This window comes from Oncorhynchus masou, chromosome 28 (genome assembly GCF_036934945.1).
Source record: "Oncorhynchus masou masou isolate Uvic2021 chromosome 28, UVic_Omas_1.1, whole genome shotgun sequence".
Taxonomy (NCBI): domain Eukaryota; kingdom Metazoa; phylum Chordata; class Actinopteri; order Salmoniformes; family Salmonidae; genus Oncorhynchus; species Oncorhynchus masou.
In genome coordinates, this window is record NC_088239.1 from 56,887,457 (window position 1) to 56,899,781 (window position 12,325).

A 12,325-nucleotide genomic window follows, 5' to 3' on the forward strand; every position below is an offset into this window, starting at 1 on the left:
GACTCAATCTTCGCCGGCGTAGTTGAATTCAATCTTAGTCCTGTATTGCTGATTTGCCTGTTTGATGACTCTCCAGAGGATGTAGCGGGATTTCATATAGGTGTCCAGATTAGTGTCCCCTCTCCTTGAAAATTGAAGCTCTAGCCTTTAGCTCAGTGCAAATGTTGCCTGTAATCCATGGTTTCTGGTTGGGATATGTACGTACGGTCACTGTGGGGACGACCGTGTCGATGCACTTGTTAAGTAAGTCGTTTAACTTCTTGAAACTCCCCATCCCGGATCCGGGTTTGTGACTAAAGCCTCAGGCTTATTAGCATAACGCAACATTAACGATTTCTGTAAATCGCAAATAAAATGAAAATAATGCGTCTGCTCTCAAGCTTAGCCTTTTCTTAACAACACTGTCATCTCAGATTTTCAAAATATGCTTTTGAACCATAGAAATCGACTAATTTGTGTAAGAGTATGCAAAGCTAGCATAGCATTTTGAGTAGCATTTAGCACGCAACATTTTCACAAAAACCAGATAACCAAATAAATAAAATCATTTACATTTGAAGAGCTTCTGATGTTTTCAATGAGGAGACTCTCAGTTACATACCAAATGCGCAGTTTTTCCTGAAAGCGTCTGTGTGTAGGAGAAATGGTTCCGTTTTCTACATTGCGTCTGGCTACCGAAACGAACCGAAAATTCAGTCACCTACAACGTAAAACTTTTTCCTTTTTCCGGATTAACTACATAATATCGACCGAAACATGGCAAACGTTGTTTGGAATCAATCCTCAAGGTGTTTTTTCACATATCTCTTCATTGATATGCAGTTCGTGGAAGCTTGCTTTCCTCTCTGTATTGCATGGAAAAATACTGGCAGCTGAGTTTTGCGCACCAATTTCGGCGCAGGACACCGGGCGGACACCTGGTAAATGTGGTCTCTTATGGTCAATCTTCCAATGATCTGCCTACAAATACGTCACAATGCTGCAGACACCTTGGGGAAACGACAGAAAGGGCAGGCTCATTCCTCTCGCATTCACAGCCATATAAGGAGACAATGAAAAACAGAGCCTCAAAAATCCTTGTCATTTCCTGGATGCCATCTCATCTTGGTTTTGCCTGAAGCTCACGTTCTAGGGCACGCACAGAGAATATCTTGGTATTTCTGGACACGTCAGAGTGTTTTCTTTCGAATGGTATCAATTATATGCATAGTCGAGCATCTTTTTGTGACAAAATATCTTGTTTAAAACGGGAACGTTTTTCATCCAAAAATGAAATAGCGCCCCCATAGATGTAAGAGGTTAACAATGTGGTAAACTCCTTAATGTCATTGGATGAGTCTCCATAATCCAGTCTGTGCTATCGACACACAGTCCTGTAGCTTAGCATCATCCTCTTTTTTGGACCACTTTCGTATTGAGCGCGTCACTGGTACTTCCTGTTTGAGTTTTTGCATGTATGCAGGATTCAGGAGGATAGAGTTCGGGTTAGAGGGAGAGCTTGCTATGCCTTTCTGTGTGTGGAGTTAAGGTTATCTAGGGTTTTGTCTTTCTTCTCTAGTTCCACAGATGACATGCTAGTGGAAATTAGGCAAGACGGATTTCAGTTTCCCTGTATTAAAATTACCATCCGCTGAGAGCGCCTCTGGATGGACATTTTCTTGTTTGCTTGGCAGCTACTTTGGCAGCTACTTTGTCTGTGTGTGCATTCGTGCAGGTGTGTGTGCGTGTTTGCATGAGTATGATAGGGTATATGGGACAAAAATCCCTGCTTCACAATTGAATAAAGGGGCAGTGGTGTCTCTCAAACTAATGCAATCTCTTATAAAATCCTTTTACATTGCCGAAGGATCTAACCTGTTGAATGAGATTTACGAACCTGTCTGAATACCAACGTGTCAAAATTATAAGTGGATACTGTACCTAGCCTACCTCTTCAAGCTGCCAAGTGACATCTTTATTTTAACATTGTCCTTCTTCCCCGCCATTCAAAGTGTAACAATTGTTTGGCGGTCCTGTGTTGCTAAACATGCAAACTGCAAGCTGTCTCATGGAAATTAAAAGGACAACTGGTCTGCCAGGGGGGTTATTTCAGACAAAGAATACTAATCAAAGAATTATAGCTGGATGGATATTTATATTTGAGATGCCCCTAATCCTACTGCGTAAAACACATATGGCAAAGGCTGATTATGTAATAGCTATGCTGTTGTTAAAATGAATATCTGGGAAATAATTCTGAATAACACCTGGATTACTTTGCAATGTAATAGTTGTAGAATGCTATGCTTTTCTTGTTTGTGGAATCACGTAGCTCTTTCAGTTGTTTCCCCAGCCATGCCTTGGGGTAATGATGGACCAGCATTCCCATTGCAGTTATTGGACCATACAATTTACACAATAGGGACATAATTTATTTGTTTTGAAATTCGATGTCTGTAGTAGACATTTTAGTGTAATTCAAATGTCTATGAGAATATTGGTCTATGATTGTGATTCAATTAGAGATCAGGAGTTTTGCCTGATTGCAGGACCCAAAAGCGGTTTGGTTTAATGCTGATCATTCACACAATCAGGACCTACAGAGAATCAGAGATAGCCCACAGCCATGCTTGGTGTTTTCCTTGATTAGATAACATGGTGATTCAATGGCGTGAGGTGATGTTCACTGGAAGTTCAAGCAGAAAACTGGTAGCCAGCTGTGGCGGCAGGTAGCCTAGTGTTTAGAGTGTTGGGCCAGTAACCGAAAGGTTGCTGGATCAAATACCCGAGCTGACAAGGTAAAAACCCACTGTTCCCTGGTAGGCTGTCATTGTAAATAAGAATTTGTTCTTAACTGACTTGACTAGATAAATGAAGGTTACATAAAAAAAAATGCAAATGAATTGTCATTACATGGTGCCATGTGCTGCTAGTATTTTTTTTTAAATCTTACTTAGTGATGGCGATACATCTTCCCTTTCCATAAGAATCTGATCACAATTGACTTACACTCTTGTCTTAACATTGCCAGTAGCTATTGTGAACAGTAACTGCCATTTTAGACATTAGTCAAGTATGGCATTGATGATATTATGTCAACAGGGAAGATGCTTGCTATAGCGGGTGCCAATTGTAAAATGACCTTCAATTTTGCTCATCTACTTATCTTGTCCCCAGTGCGGTTTGTTGCTGTTGCATAAATGGTCGTAATACCATTGATGAATATCTAAAGACATAAGCATTTTCCTATGCTGGTTTCCTTGTAGGGAGTTTGCGCGTTGGAAGGTGAGGAACACAGCCATCGAGAGGAGGGACCTGATCCGGAACCCAGTGCCACTTATGCCGGACTTCCAGCGCAGTGTCCGGTTGCTAGGGCGACGACCCTCCACTCAGCAGTTCATTGACACCATTATCAAGAAGTATGGAACCCACATCCTCATATCAGCCACCTTGGGAGGTAAGAAAGTATATATCTACTTCTACTTTATTAAGACACCCTTGGTGAGCCACAACAATGGCTTGTGGGACGCATTTGGCTCCGGGCTGCCAGGTGATGACTCCTGATTGTGGTTGGTTCGGCCAAATTGTTTCCCTGTGACCTTATTTAGGCAAAGTGCTGTTAATGTCCATGACACTTTTTTGATGGCTTATTGATAGGGAATTAATGGGAAATAAATGTAGATGAGATATCAATGGGTAAATTGGTGGTTTTGACTGTCAAATGAGCTTATGCCTGGCTTGCCATAATTGAATGGCTACCCCCTCTAAAAGCTGCACTTCCTATCATGGTTCTGTCCTGTTAAGATTACATTTGACGTAGTTGTATCTCATTAGACGTAGTTTTATCTCATTAAACGTTGGTATATCAAACTGTCACTGAGGAGCTCATCCTATAGAAAGCTATATTTTCTGTATAAATCTGAGACTTCACTTGAATGTCAAACAGTCTGTTTAATAATTTAGTTAAGGCAAGGGTGGGGGATTTCATTGGCAGAGGTTTAGAGTTGCAATATCAAGTAAAAGTCTGCTAGGTGATTCACACTAACACACTAATTATGGAATTCTGCAATGTGATATTGAAGCGAAATATGATACTAAGGTAAAGAATTAATATGTTCAAAATAAAACCATTCCCAGCAGGATGATTCACTGCTGCCACAAATGCACATGTGATTAAAGGTTGATGATAGATTCGGGGAATATTGACACAGAACTGATTGCAATTTTGCAGGTTACAATTATTTTTTCTCTGTTCAATGTTTTCTTTCTCTCTTACGGTTTCTTCTCTCTCTTACTCTTTATTTATTGCTCTCTCACACACACTCTCTCTTTTATCACCAGATCATCTTTAACCTTGAAGGCATTTCAGAGCGTTATCGCCTAGAAGTCACTCATCTCAATCTCTGGGTTGCATATTAATAAAGAACACCATTATGTGATCTGATAAACCCAGATTACAGGAATGTACTGAAAGCTGTCCTGAATGCCCAAAGCTATTGCATCTATAGTGATAAAGGAATACAGAAAAGACAATGTTATCTTCGCCAGACTCACTTTATGAGCTAAAAGGAGTGTGTATGTCTGTGTGTGTCCATGAGTGTATGCGGATGTAGCATGTGTATGTTTGCTTGCACATCTGTCTTTTACTCTGCATATGTTTTGTTTCATATGTATGCAGACACTATTGGAAGTGCACATTTTGCCATTGTGCAGTATAATTATAGAATGTAATATATACTGTAAGATATACAGTAACCCACGCACAGGTAAAATTAACTCCTCAGTAGAGTACCTATATCAAGCAATTCCATTGCTTTTAAGCACCAGTAGGCACTGGTGCTTAAATGATATACAGGTAAATCGATACCTTCTCCTCATGTATTGCTTTTATATATCCATCATCTTGTATTATTTCATTACAGTAGCCAATAAAATTGTGCCCCTGTTTGGCAATATTGTAAATACATAAAAATGGCAAAACGTCATTGACCATAGACTGAGACAGAGCTTTAGAATGCTAAAGGCTCACCCATAGGTATGAATCAATTTAGTCATTATTGAGGCACATCATCAAAGAGCTGCCCCAGTAAAATGTGAGACAATGTATTTCTTATTTTAAAAAATCACCCACAAGTTATAAAATCTAGCTGGGCCTGACTTCACTGGGGCAAGAGCAGTAAAATAACATATTTATGTACAGCAGACTTACTTTCGAATAAACAGGAGAGGGGCAATGCAATAGCGATAGAGAGTTAATGTAGTATCATTATCCTTATGCAGTAGGCCTTCCCCCGGGGAAGAGCAGGGAGAGAATGGGTCTGTCATATTCCCATGCCATGGTACTGCTGGTCCAACCAGGCATGAGACATGGGCCTGAATGCCGCCCCCGGTCAAAGCCATCACAAGCTAAGTGACCAATCCAAATGCATGGCCAAGGGCCAAATAACCAATCATGATGCAGGGAGTTGTGAATATATGTGACATGTTCTTGAATGAGTTCCAGATAACTTGGCTTATAGGAAACATTTGCTGTTTATGCTGTTCAAATGACCTTTATGTCGTTTTAACTAACAGGCGTTAGTCATTGTTTGTTGCTGTGTAAAGGTTCAGGGCTTTCTGCTGGGGTGTTCACTTCTTCCCCTGCGGTGCCAGGATGTTCACTACTAAAGGTCATTCCCTCGGTGTGAAAGCAATCCACTCACTTACGCCCGTATCCATTTCAACCTTTATAAACACATCATCTGGAATTATTAAGGGAACATAGACTGTTTTTAGTGAAATGTTGATGCATAAATGGCAGTAATAGTCACTTTAAAACTAACTTACATTTGACATTTTAGTTATTTTGTAGACGCTCTTATCCAGAGCAACATTACGGAACAGTGACCAGAAAGATATTTAGGTGGGACATCAACATATCACAATCGTAGGAAGTACTATTTCCCTCAACAAAGTAGAATTATGATTACAGTGAATTTAATGGAGATGGCTTGGAAAACTTCAATACTTCAATACTTGGTGCCTAACTAGCAACTGATGGACAACAAAGTGTGCATACAGTGCCTTGCAAAAGTATTCATCCCCCTTGGCGTTTTTCCTATTTTGTTGCATTACAACCTGTAATTTAAATCGATTTTTATTTGGATTTCATGCAATGGACATACACAAAATAGACCAAATTGATGGTGTGAAATGAAAAAAATCACTTGGTTCAAAAAATTCTAAAAAAAAAAAAAACTGAAAAGTTGTGCATGCATATAATATACATTCACCCCCTTGCTATGGACCCTCTAAATAAGATCTGGTGGAATCAATTACCTTCAGAAATTCCATAATTATTTAAATAAAGTCCACCTGTGTGCAATCTAAGTGTCACATGATCTGTCACATGATCTCAATATATATACACCTGTTCTGAAAGGCCCCAGAGTCTGCAACACCGCTAAGCAAAGGGGCACCACCAAGCAAGCGGCACCATGAAGACCAAGGATCTCTACAAACAGGTCAGGGACAAAGTAGTGGAGAAGTACACATCAGGGTTGGGTTATAAAAAAATATCTGAAGTTTTGAACATGCCACAGAGCACCATTAAATCCATTATAAAAACATGTAAAGAAAATTGCACCACAACAAACCTGCCAAGAGAGGGCCGCCCACCAAAACTCACGGACCAGGCAAGGAGGGCATTAATCAGAGAGGCAACAAAAAGACCAAAGATAACCCTGAAGGAGCTGAAAAGCTCCACAGCGGAGATTGGAATATCTGTCCATAGGACCACTTTTAGCTATACACTCCACAGAGCTGGGCTTTATGGAACAGCGACCAGAAATAGCCATTGCTTAATGAAAAAAAAACAAGATACGTTTGGTGTTTGCTAAAAGGCATGTGAGAGACTCCCCAAACATATGGAAGAAGGTACTCTGGCCAGATGACACTAAAATTGAATTTTTTGGCCGTCAATGAAAACACTATGTCTGGTGCAAACACATCGCCTCTCGTCACCCAGAGAACACCACCCCTGTGGGGATGTTTTTCATCAGCAGGGACTGGGAAACTGGTCAGAATGGAATGAATGATGGATGGCGCTAAATATAGGAATTTCTTGAGGGAAACCTGTTTCAGTTTTCCAGAGATTTGAGACTAGGGTGGAGGTTCACATTCCAGCAGGACAATGGCCCTAAGCATACTGCTAAAGCAACACTTGAGTGGTTTAAGGGGAAACATTGAAATGTCTTAGAATGGTCTAGTCAAAGCCCAGACCTCAATCCTATTGTCCAACTTGAAGGAGCTTGAGAAGATTTGCCTTGAAGAATGGGCAACAATCTCAGTGGCTAGATGTGCCAAGCTTATAGAGACATACCCCAAGAGGTTTGCAGCTGTAATTACTGCAAAAGGTGGCTCTACAAAGTGTTGACTTTGGGGGGGTGAATAGTTAAGCATGCTCAAGTTTTCATTTTCTGTCTTATTTCTTGTTTGTTTCACAATAAAACATATTTTGCATCTTCAAAATGGTAGGCATGTTGTGTAAATCAAATGATACAAATCCCCCAAAAATCTATTTTAATTCCAGGTTGCAAAGTAATAAAATAGGAAAGGGGGAGTGAATACTTTCGCAAGCCCCTGTACATGAGTGAATGATGATACCAAGGAAAAGAGTAAGTCAACAATGGTATCATATTTTACTGTATCATAATACAAGTCCCACTTCCTGTCTTCCTTGTAGGCGAGGAGGCGTTGACCATGTACATGGCCAAGAACAAGCTGGACAGAAAGCTGGTCAACGCCACTCAGAATGTGGAGGCCCTGCACCAGCTGGCATCCTCATACTTCATCGACCGAGATGGCACCATGCGGAAACTCCATGAGATCCAGATCTCCACCAATGCCATCAAGGTATGCCATCTATACACAAAAAAAACAGTATTTAAATATGTTCAAATGTTTCCCACAGGATATGGATATAAAAGGAATGTGTTTAAAAAGTGGGATAATGTCAGCAGCACCATTTTGCAGCTCCCACAAGTGATCTTTATTAACAAGGTTTTTTAACAAGACCAACATGATCTTATTCAGGTACACACACACACCTCTGGCCTCCTCCAGCCCCCTCCTAGCCCCCTGGAGAGAGTGTCTTGTCATCTTTTTGTTGTCCTAAGTGACAGGCGGATGAAGAGGTTCTGGCAGACAGGACTCTGGGTAGCAGGAAGTCAAGCATGACAAAATTAAACAGAATTGACAATGGCTGCTGAGTCAGGGCCGGGCGAGGAGTCGATGAGGGAAGAAGCACACACAGCACATTCTCAACGGAATAAGTATAGCCACTGTAACCAGCCACACTGTGTGGAGCCAGAGAAGACCTGTCCTGACTGTCTTCTTGACTGACAAACCTGCACTATCTCTTAGTGGTACCGATGTTGGACTGTGTATGTGGGATATATTGGAATATTAGGAAATGTGTGTGTGTGTGTCCGTATGTGTGCGTGTGCTTGTGTGCATGGGCGAGTGCGTGCGCGTGCGTCTGAATGTGTCTGTCCTCAATTATCAGACATCAAAGAATGTGCCCACTCAAAGCCAAGTATTGTTGATTAATCATTTAATCTGTCTCACACTACAATTACATACACCATATATCATGATTGGACTGTGTCAACTGAGGGCAAATATAGCTTATTTAGTGAGGCAGAATAGTTATCAAATCAAGAAACACTTCATCACATTCATTTCATCAAATATATTACAACAATATGTTGATATTATTTTCTATTTAAGTGGAAGGAACAATTGGTTCTTCAGGCGTTTGATAAGAAACACTCCATATTACACAGTATACCTAAAGTAAACCACATGAAGTCAATAGAAAATAACAAAAAGAGTGTATTAAAAGAAAGAGAATAACTGTCACGGCCTGACCTTAGAGAGCCATTTTATTTCTCTATTTGGTGAGGTCAGGGTGTGATGTGGGGTGGACGTGCTATGTTTTGTATTTCTATGTTTTGGCCAGGTATGGTTCTCAGATTGGGAATATACTTTGGTAGCCTTTTGTATTTTGTGGGTAGTTGTCTGTGTTAGGGGCCTGTATAGCCCTAATCAGCTTCACATTCGTTTTTGTTGTTTCTTGTTTTGTTGTTGACATTTATAACATAAAAAGGAAAATGTACGCTCACCCCACTGCACCTTGGTCTCATTCCAACAACGGTCGTGACAAAAACAGACCGAATTTAGAATTTAGGAGGACAACAGTATCACAGAAATCCATTTGCATTGATTCCCAAAAGTAAACCGTGACAAAATAAAAAAACAGTTTTGACAAAAAATATATAAAATCAGCAAAAAAGAAATGTCCTCTCACTGTCAACTGCATTTATTTTCTGCAAACTTAACATGTGTAAATATTTGTATGAAAATAACAAGATTCAACAACGGAGACATAAACTGAACATGTTCCTAACAGAAATTGAATAATGTGTCCCTGAATAAAGGGGGGTCATTTCAAAAGTAACAGTCAGTATCAGGTGTGGTCACCAGCTGCATTAAGTACTCCAGTGCATCTCCTCCTCATGGACTGCACCAGATTTGCCAGTTCTTGTTGTGAGATGTTACCCCACTCTTCCACCAAGGCACCTGCAAGTTCCTGGACATTTCTGGGGGGAATGGCCCTAGCCCTCACCCTCCGATCCCACAGGTGCCAGACGTGCTCAATGTGATTGAGATCCGGGCTCTTCGCTGGCCATGGCAGAACACTGACATTTCTGTCTTGCAGGAAATCACGCTCAGAACGAGCAGTATGGCTGGTGACATTGCAAACTGGAGGGTCACGTCAGGATGAGCCTGCAGGAAGAGTACCACATGAGGGAGGAGGATGTCTTCCCTGTAACACGTAACATTGAGATTGCCTGCAACAACAAGCTCAGTCCGATGATGCTGTGACACACCGCCCCAGACCATGACGGACTCTCCACCTCCAAATCGATCCCGCTCCAAAATACAGGCCTCGTTGTAGATACTGACTGTTACTAACACTCATTCCTTCGATGAAAAACGTGAATCCGACCATCACCCCTGGTAAGACAAAACCGCGACTCGTCAATGAAGAGCACTTTTTTCTAGTCCTGTCTGGTCCAGCGACGGTGAGTTTGTGCCCATAGGCGACATTGTTGCCAGTGATGTCTGGTGAAGACATGCCTTACGACAGGCCTACAAGCCCTCAGTCCTGCCTCTCTCAGCCTATTGAGAACATTCTGAGCACTGATGGAGGGATTGTATGTTCCTGGTGTAACTCGGGCAGTTGTTTTTGCTATCCTGTACCTGTCCCGCAGGTGTGATGTTCAGATGTACCGACCCTGTGCAGGTGTTGTTACACGTGGTCTGCCACTGCGAGGTCGATCAGCTGTCCGTCCTGTCTCCCTGTAGCGCTGTCTTAGGCATCTCACAGTATGGACATTGCAAGTTATTGCCCTGGCCACATCTGCAGTTATCATGCCTCCTTGCAGCATTGCAAGGCACATTCACGCAGAGGAGCAGGGACCCTGGGCATCTTTCTTTTGGTGTTTTTCAGAGTCAGTAGAAAGGCCTCTTTAGTGTCCTAAGTTTTCATAACTGTGACCTTAATTGCCTACCGTCTGTAAGCTGTTAGGGTCTTAATGACCGTTCCACAGGTGCATGTTCATTAATTGTTTATGCTTCATTGAACAAGCATGTGGAAACAGTGTTTAAACCCTTTACAATGGAGATCTGTGAAGTTATTTGGATTATTACGAATGATTTTTGAAAGACAGGGTCCTGAAAAAGCAATGTTTCTTTTTTTGCTGAGTTTGAGGCTACTGCCCACACAAATTAAGGCTGATACACATACTATTGAAACTGCTACGCTTTGTCAGAAATACTACCATCCAAAATCACTGGTTGGTCTATCTATCCCGCTATAAATAGGAGGTAACGGCAGAAGTAAAGTCAGCGACTGAACCTGCAGTCACGTAGCAGACAGACAACGATCTGTACGTGGAGAGGAAGCTGGGTCTGAAGCACAGCCTGGATCTATAAACACAGAGAACAAGGCCCTGCACTTCCAATATTGATTTAATATGACTGTGAGTCCAACTTCACAGTGAGATGCTGCGGCCTATGGAGAAAACACAGGCACAAAGACATCAATAGAGTCCAAATCTAAGATGTTTCCTGTCTGGCGAGTAAGCACATTTACCGTATAGTACTGCAGTGTTGAATTTGGTTGCAGTGCCGTTTTACTTGGTGGTTTGCTTGCAGTAATGTAATGTGAGTTTTAAGACGTGGAAGTTGCTATTGTATATACAGGTACGTTGTGGTATTTAATTTCCCTTTCAGAATTTTTCATATCCTCATCTTATCATGTTATCTCGCATACAAACACAGGCAAGTGCACATATATGCACACACAATACTGTTTGTGTTGTCACATGTCGAGAGTAAGAGTAAGTCCTGATCTTTCTGGCCTTGACACTCTTTCTGTCCTGATACCTCTTGCTGGAGGGGGGACGTGCCCCAGACACTTCAATAGGTTTTGGTGAGGCAGAAGGAGAAAAATGAAGAGTAGGAAAATGTGTGCGTGTGTTTGTGTGTGTGTGCGCATGTGTGTGTGTGTGTGTGTGTGTTTGTATGTGTGTACAGGCATAAGTGTGTGCTGGGATGGCCTGAGAGCATCCACTGATCTGCCAAGCCTGGCTATATTTATCAAGCCCTCATCCCTGGCCCGTCCCCCCGTCTCCTCAAGCCTTAGCACTGCTTAAGAGGTTCCAGCAACATGCCAACGTTAATCAAAACGAAGACTTATTTCCACTGCCCCGGTGATGCCCAGGGCAAGCCGTGGACTTGTTATTTTTCTAAGACCCCACACAGGAATTTATCTGCCCAAACCAATTGATTTTTGGAGCCTAGAAGCCTCAACCATCACCTCCTTTCCTTTTGGCTTTAAAAAGTTCACAGCCCTATGGGTGGCTTAATAACATCATTTCAAACAAACAAGGTTTTTGGGCCAAAGTGTCTCTGTAACTGGCAGTTTCTTGCCGGGGCTGTGAAGTTGTGAAGTGTGTGTAGTGAAATGTGTGTTTAGTGAAATGTGTGTACTTCCTGAGACATCTTTCTCTTGATTCAGTGTAGAGTTCTCATTCTCAGCCCGAACCCTATGAGCCGGGACGGGCCCAGTTTTCCTCTCGCCGTGCTTTTCTAAGACAAGGGCTGTTTCCTCGTCTTCTCACTTTGCTGCTGCATTGTTCTCAACACCAGTTTAAATCAATATACTGTTTTAAGGGGTTTTGTTCAGGTTCAGGCTCATTACATTTCTGTGATGTTGGACTGGTCCTAGGCTCAGGCT

At 41.8% G+C, this 12,325-nt stretch overlaps 1 protein-coding gene across 1 annotated transcript in view; it reads left to right on the plus strand.

The window, feature by feature from the left end:
* Positions 1 to 12,325, plus strand: part of LOC135517964 (BMP/retinoic acid-inducible neural-specific protein 1-like) — a 151,358-nt gene that overhangs the window by 69,869 nt on the left and 69,164 nt on the right. Inside the window, exons 3-4 of the mRNA XM_064942707.1 lie at positions 3,246 to 3,436; positions 7,703 to 7,872. Coding sequence (XP_064798779.1) covers positions 3,246 to 3,436; positions 7,703 to 7,872 — 361 coding nt within the window. The remainder of the gene's footprint in view (positions 1 to 3,245; positions 3,437 to 7,702; positions 7,873 to 12,325) is intronic.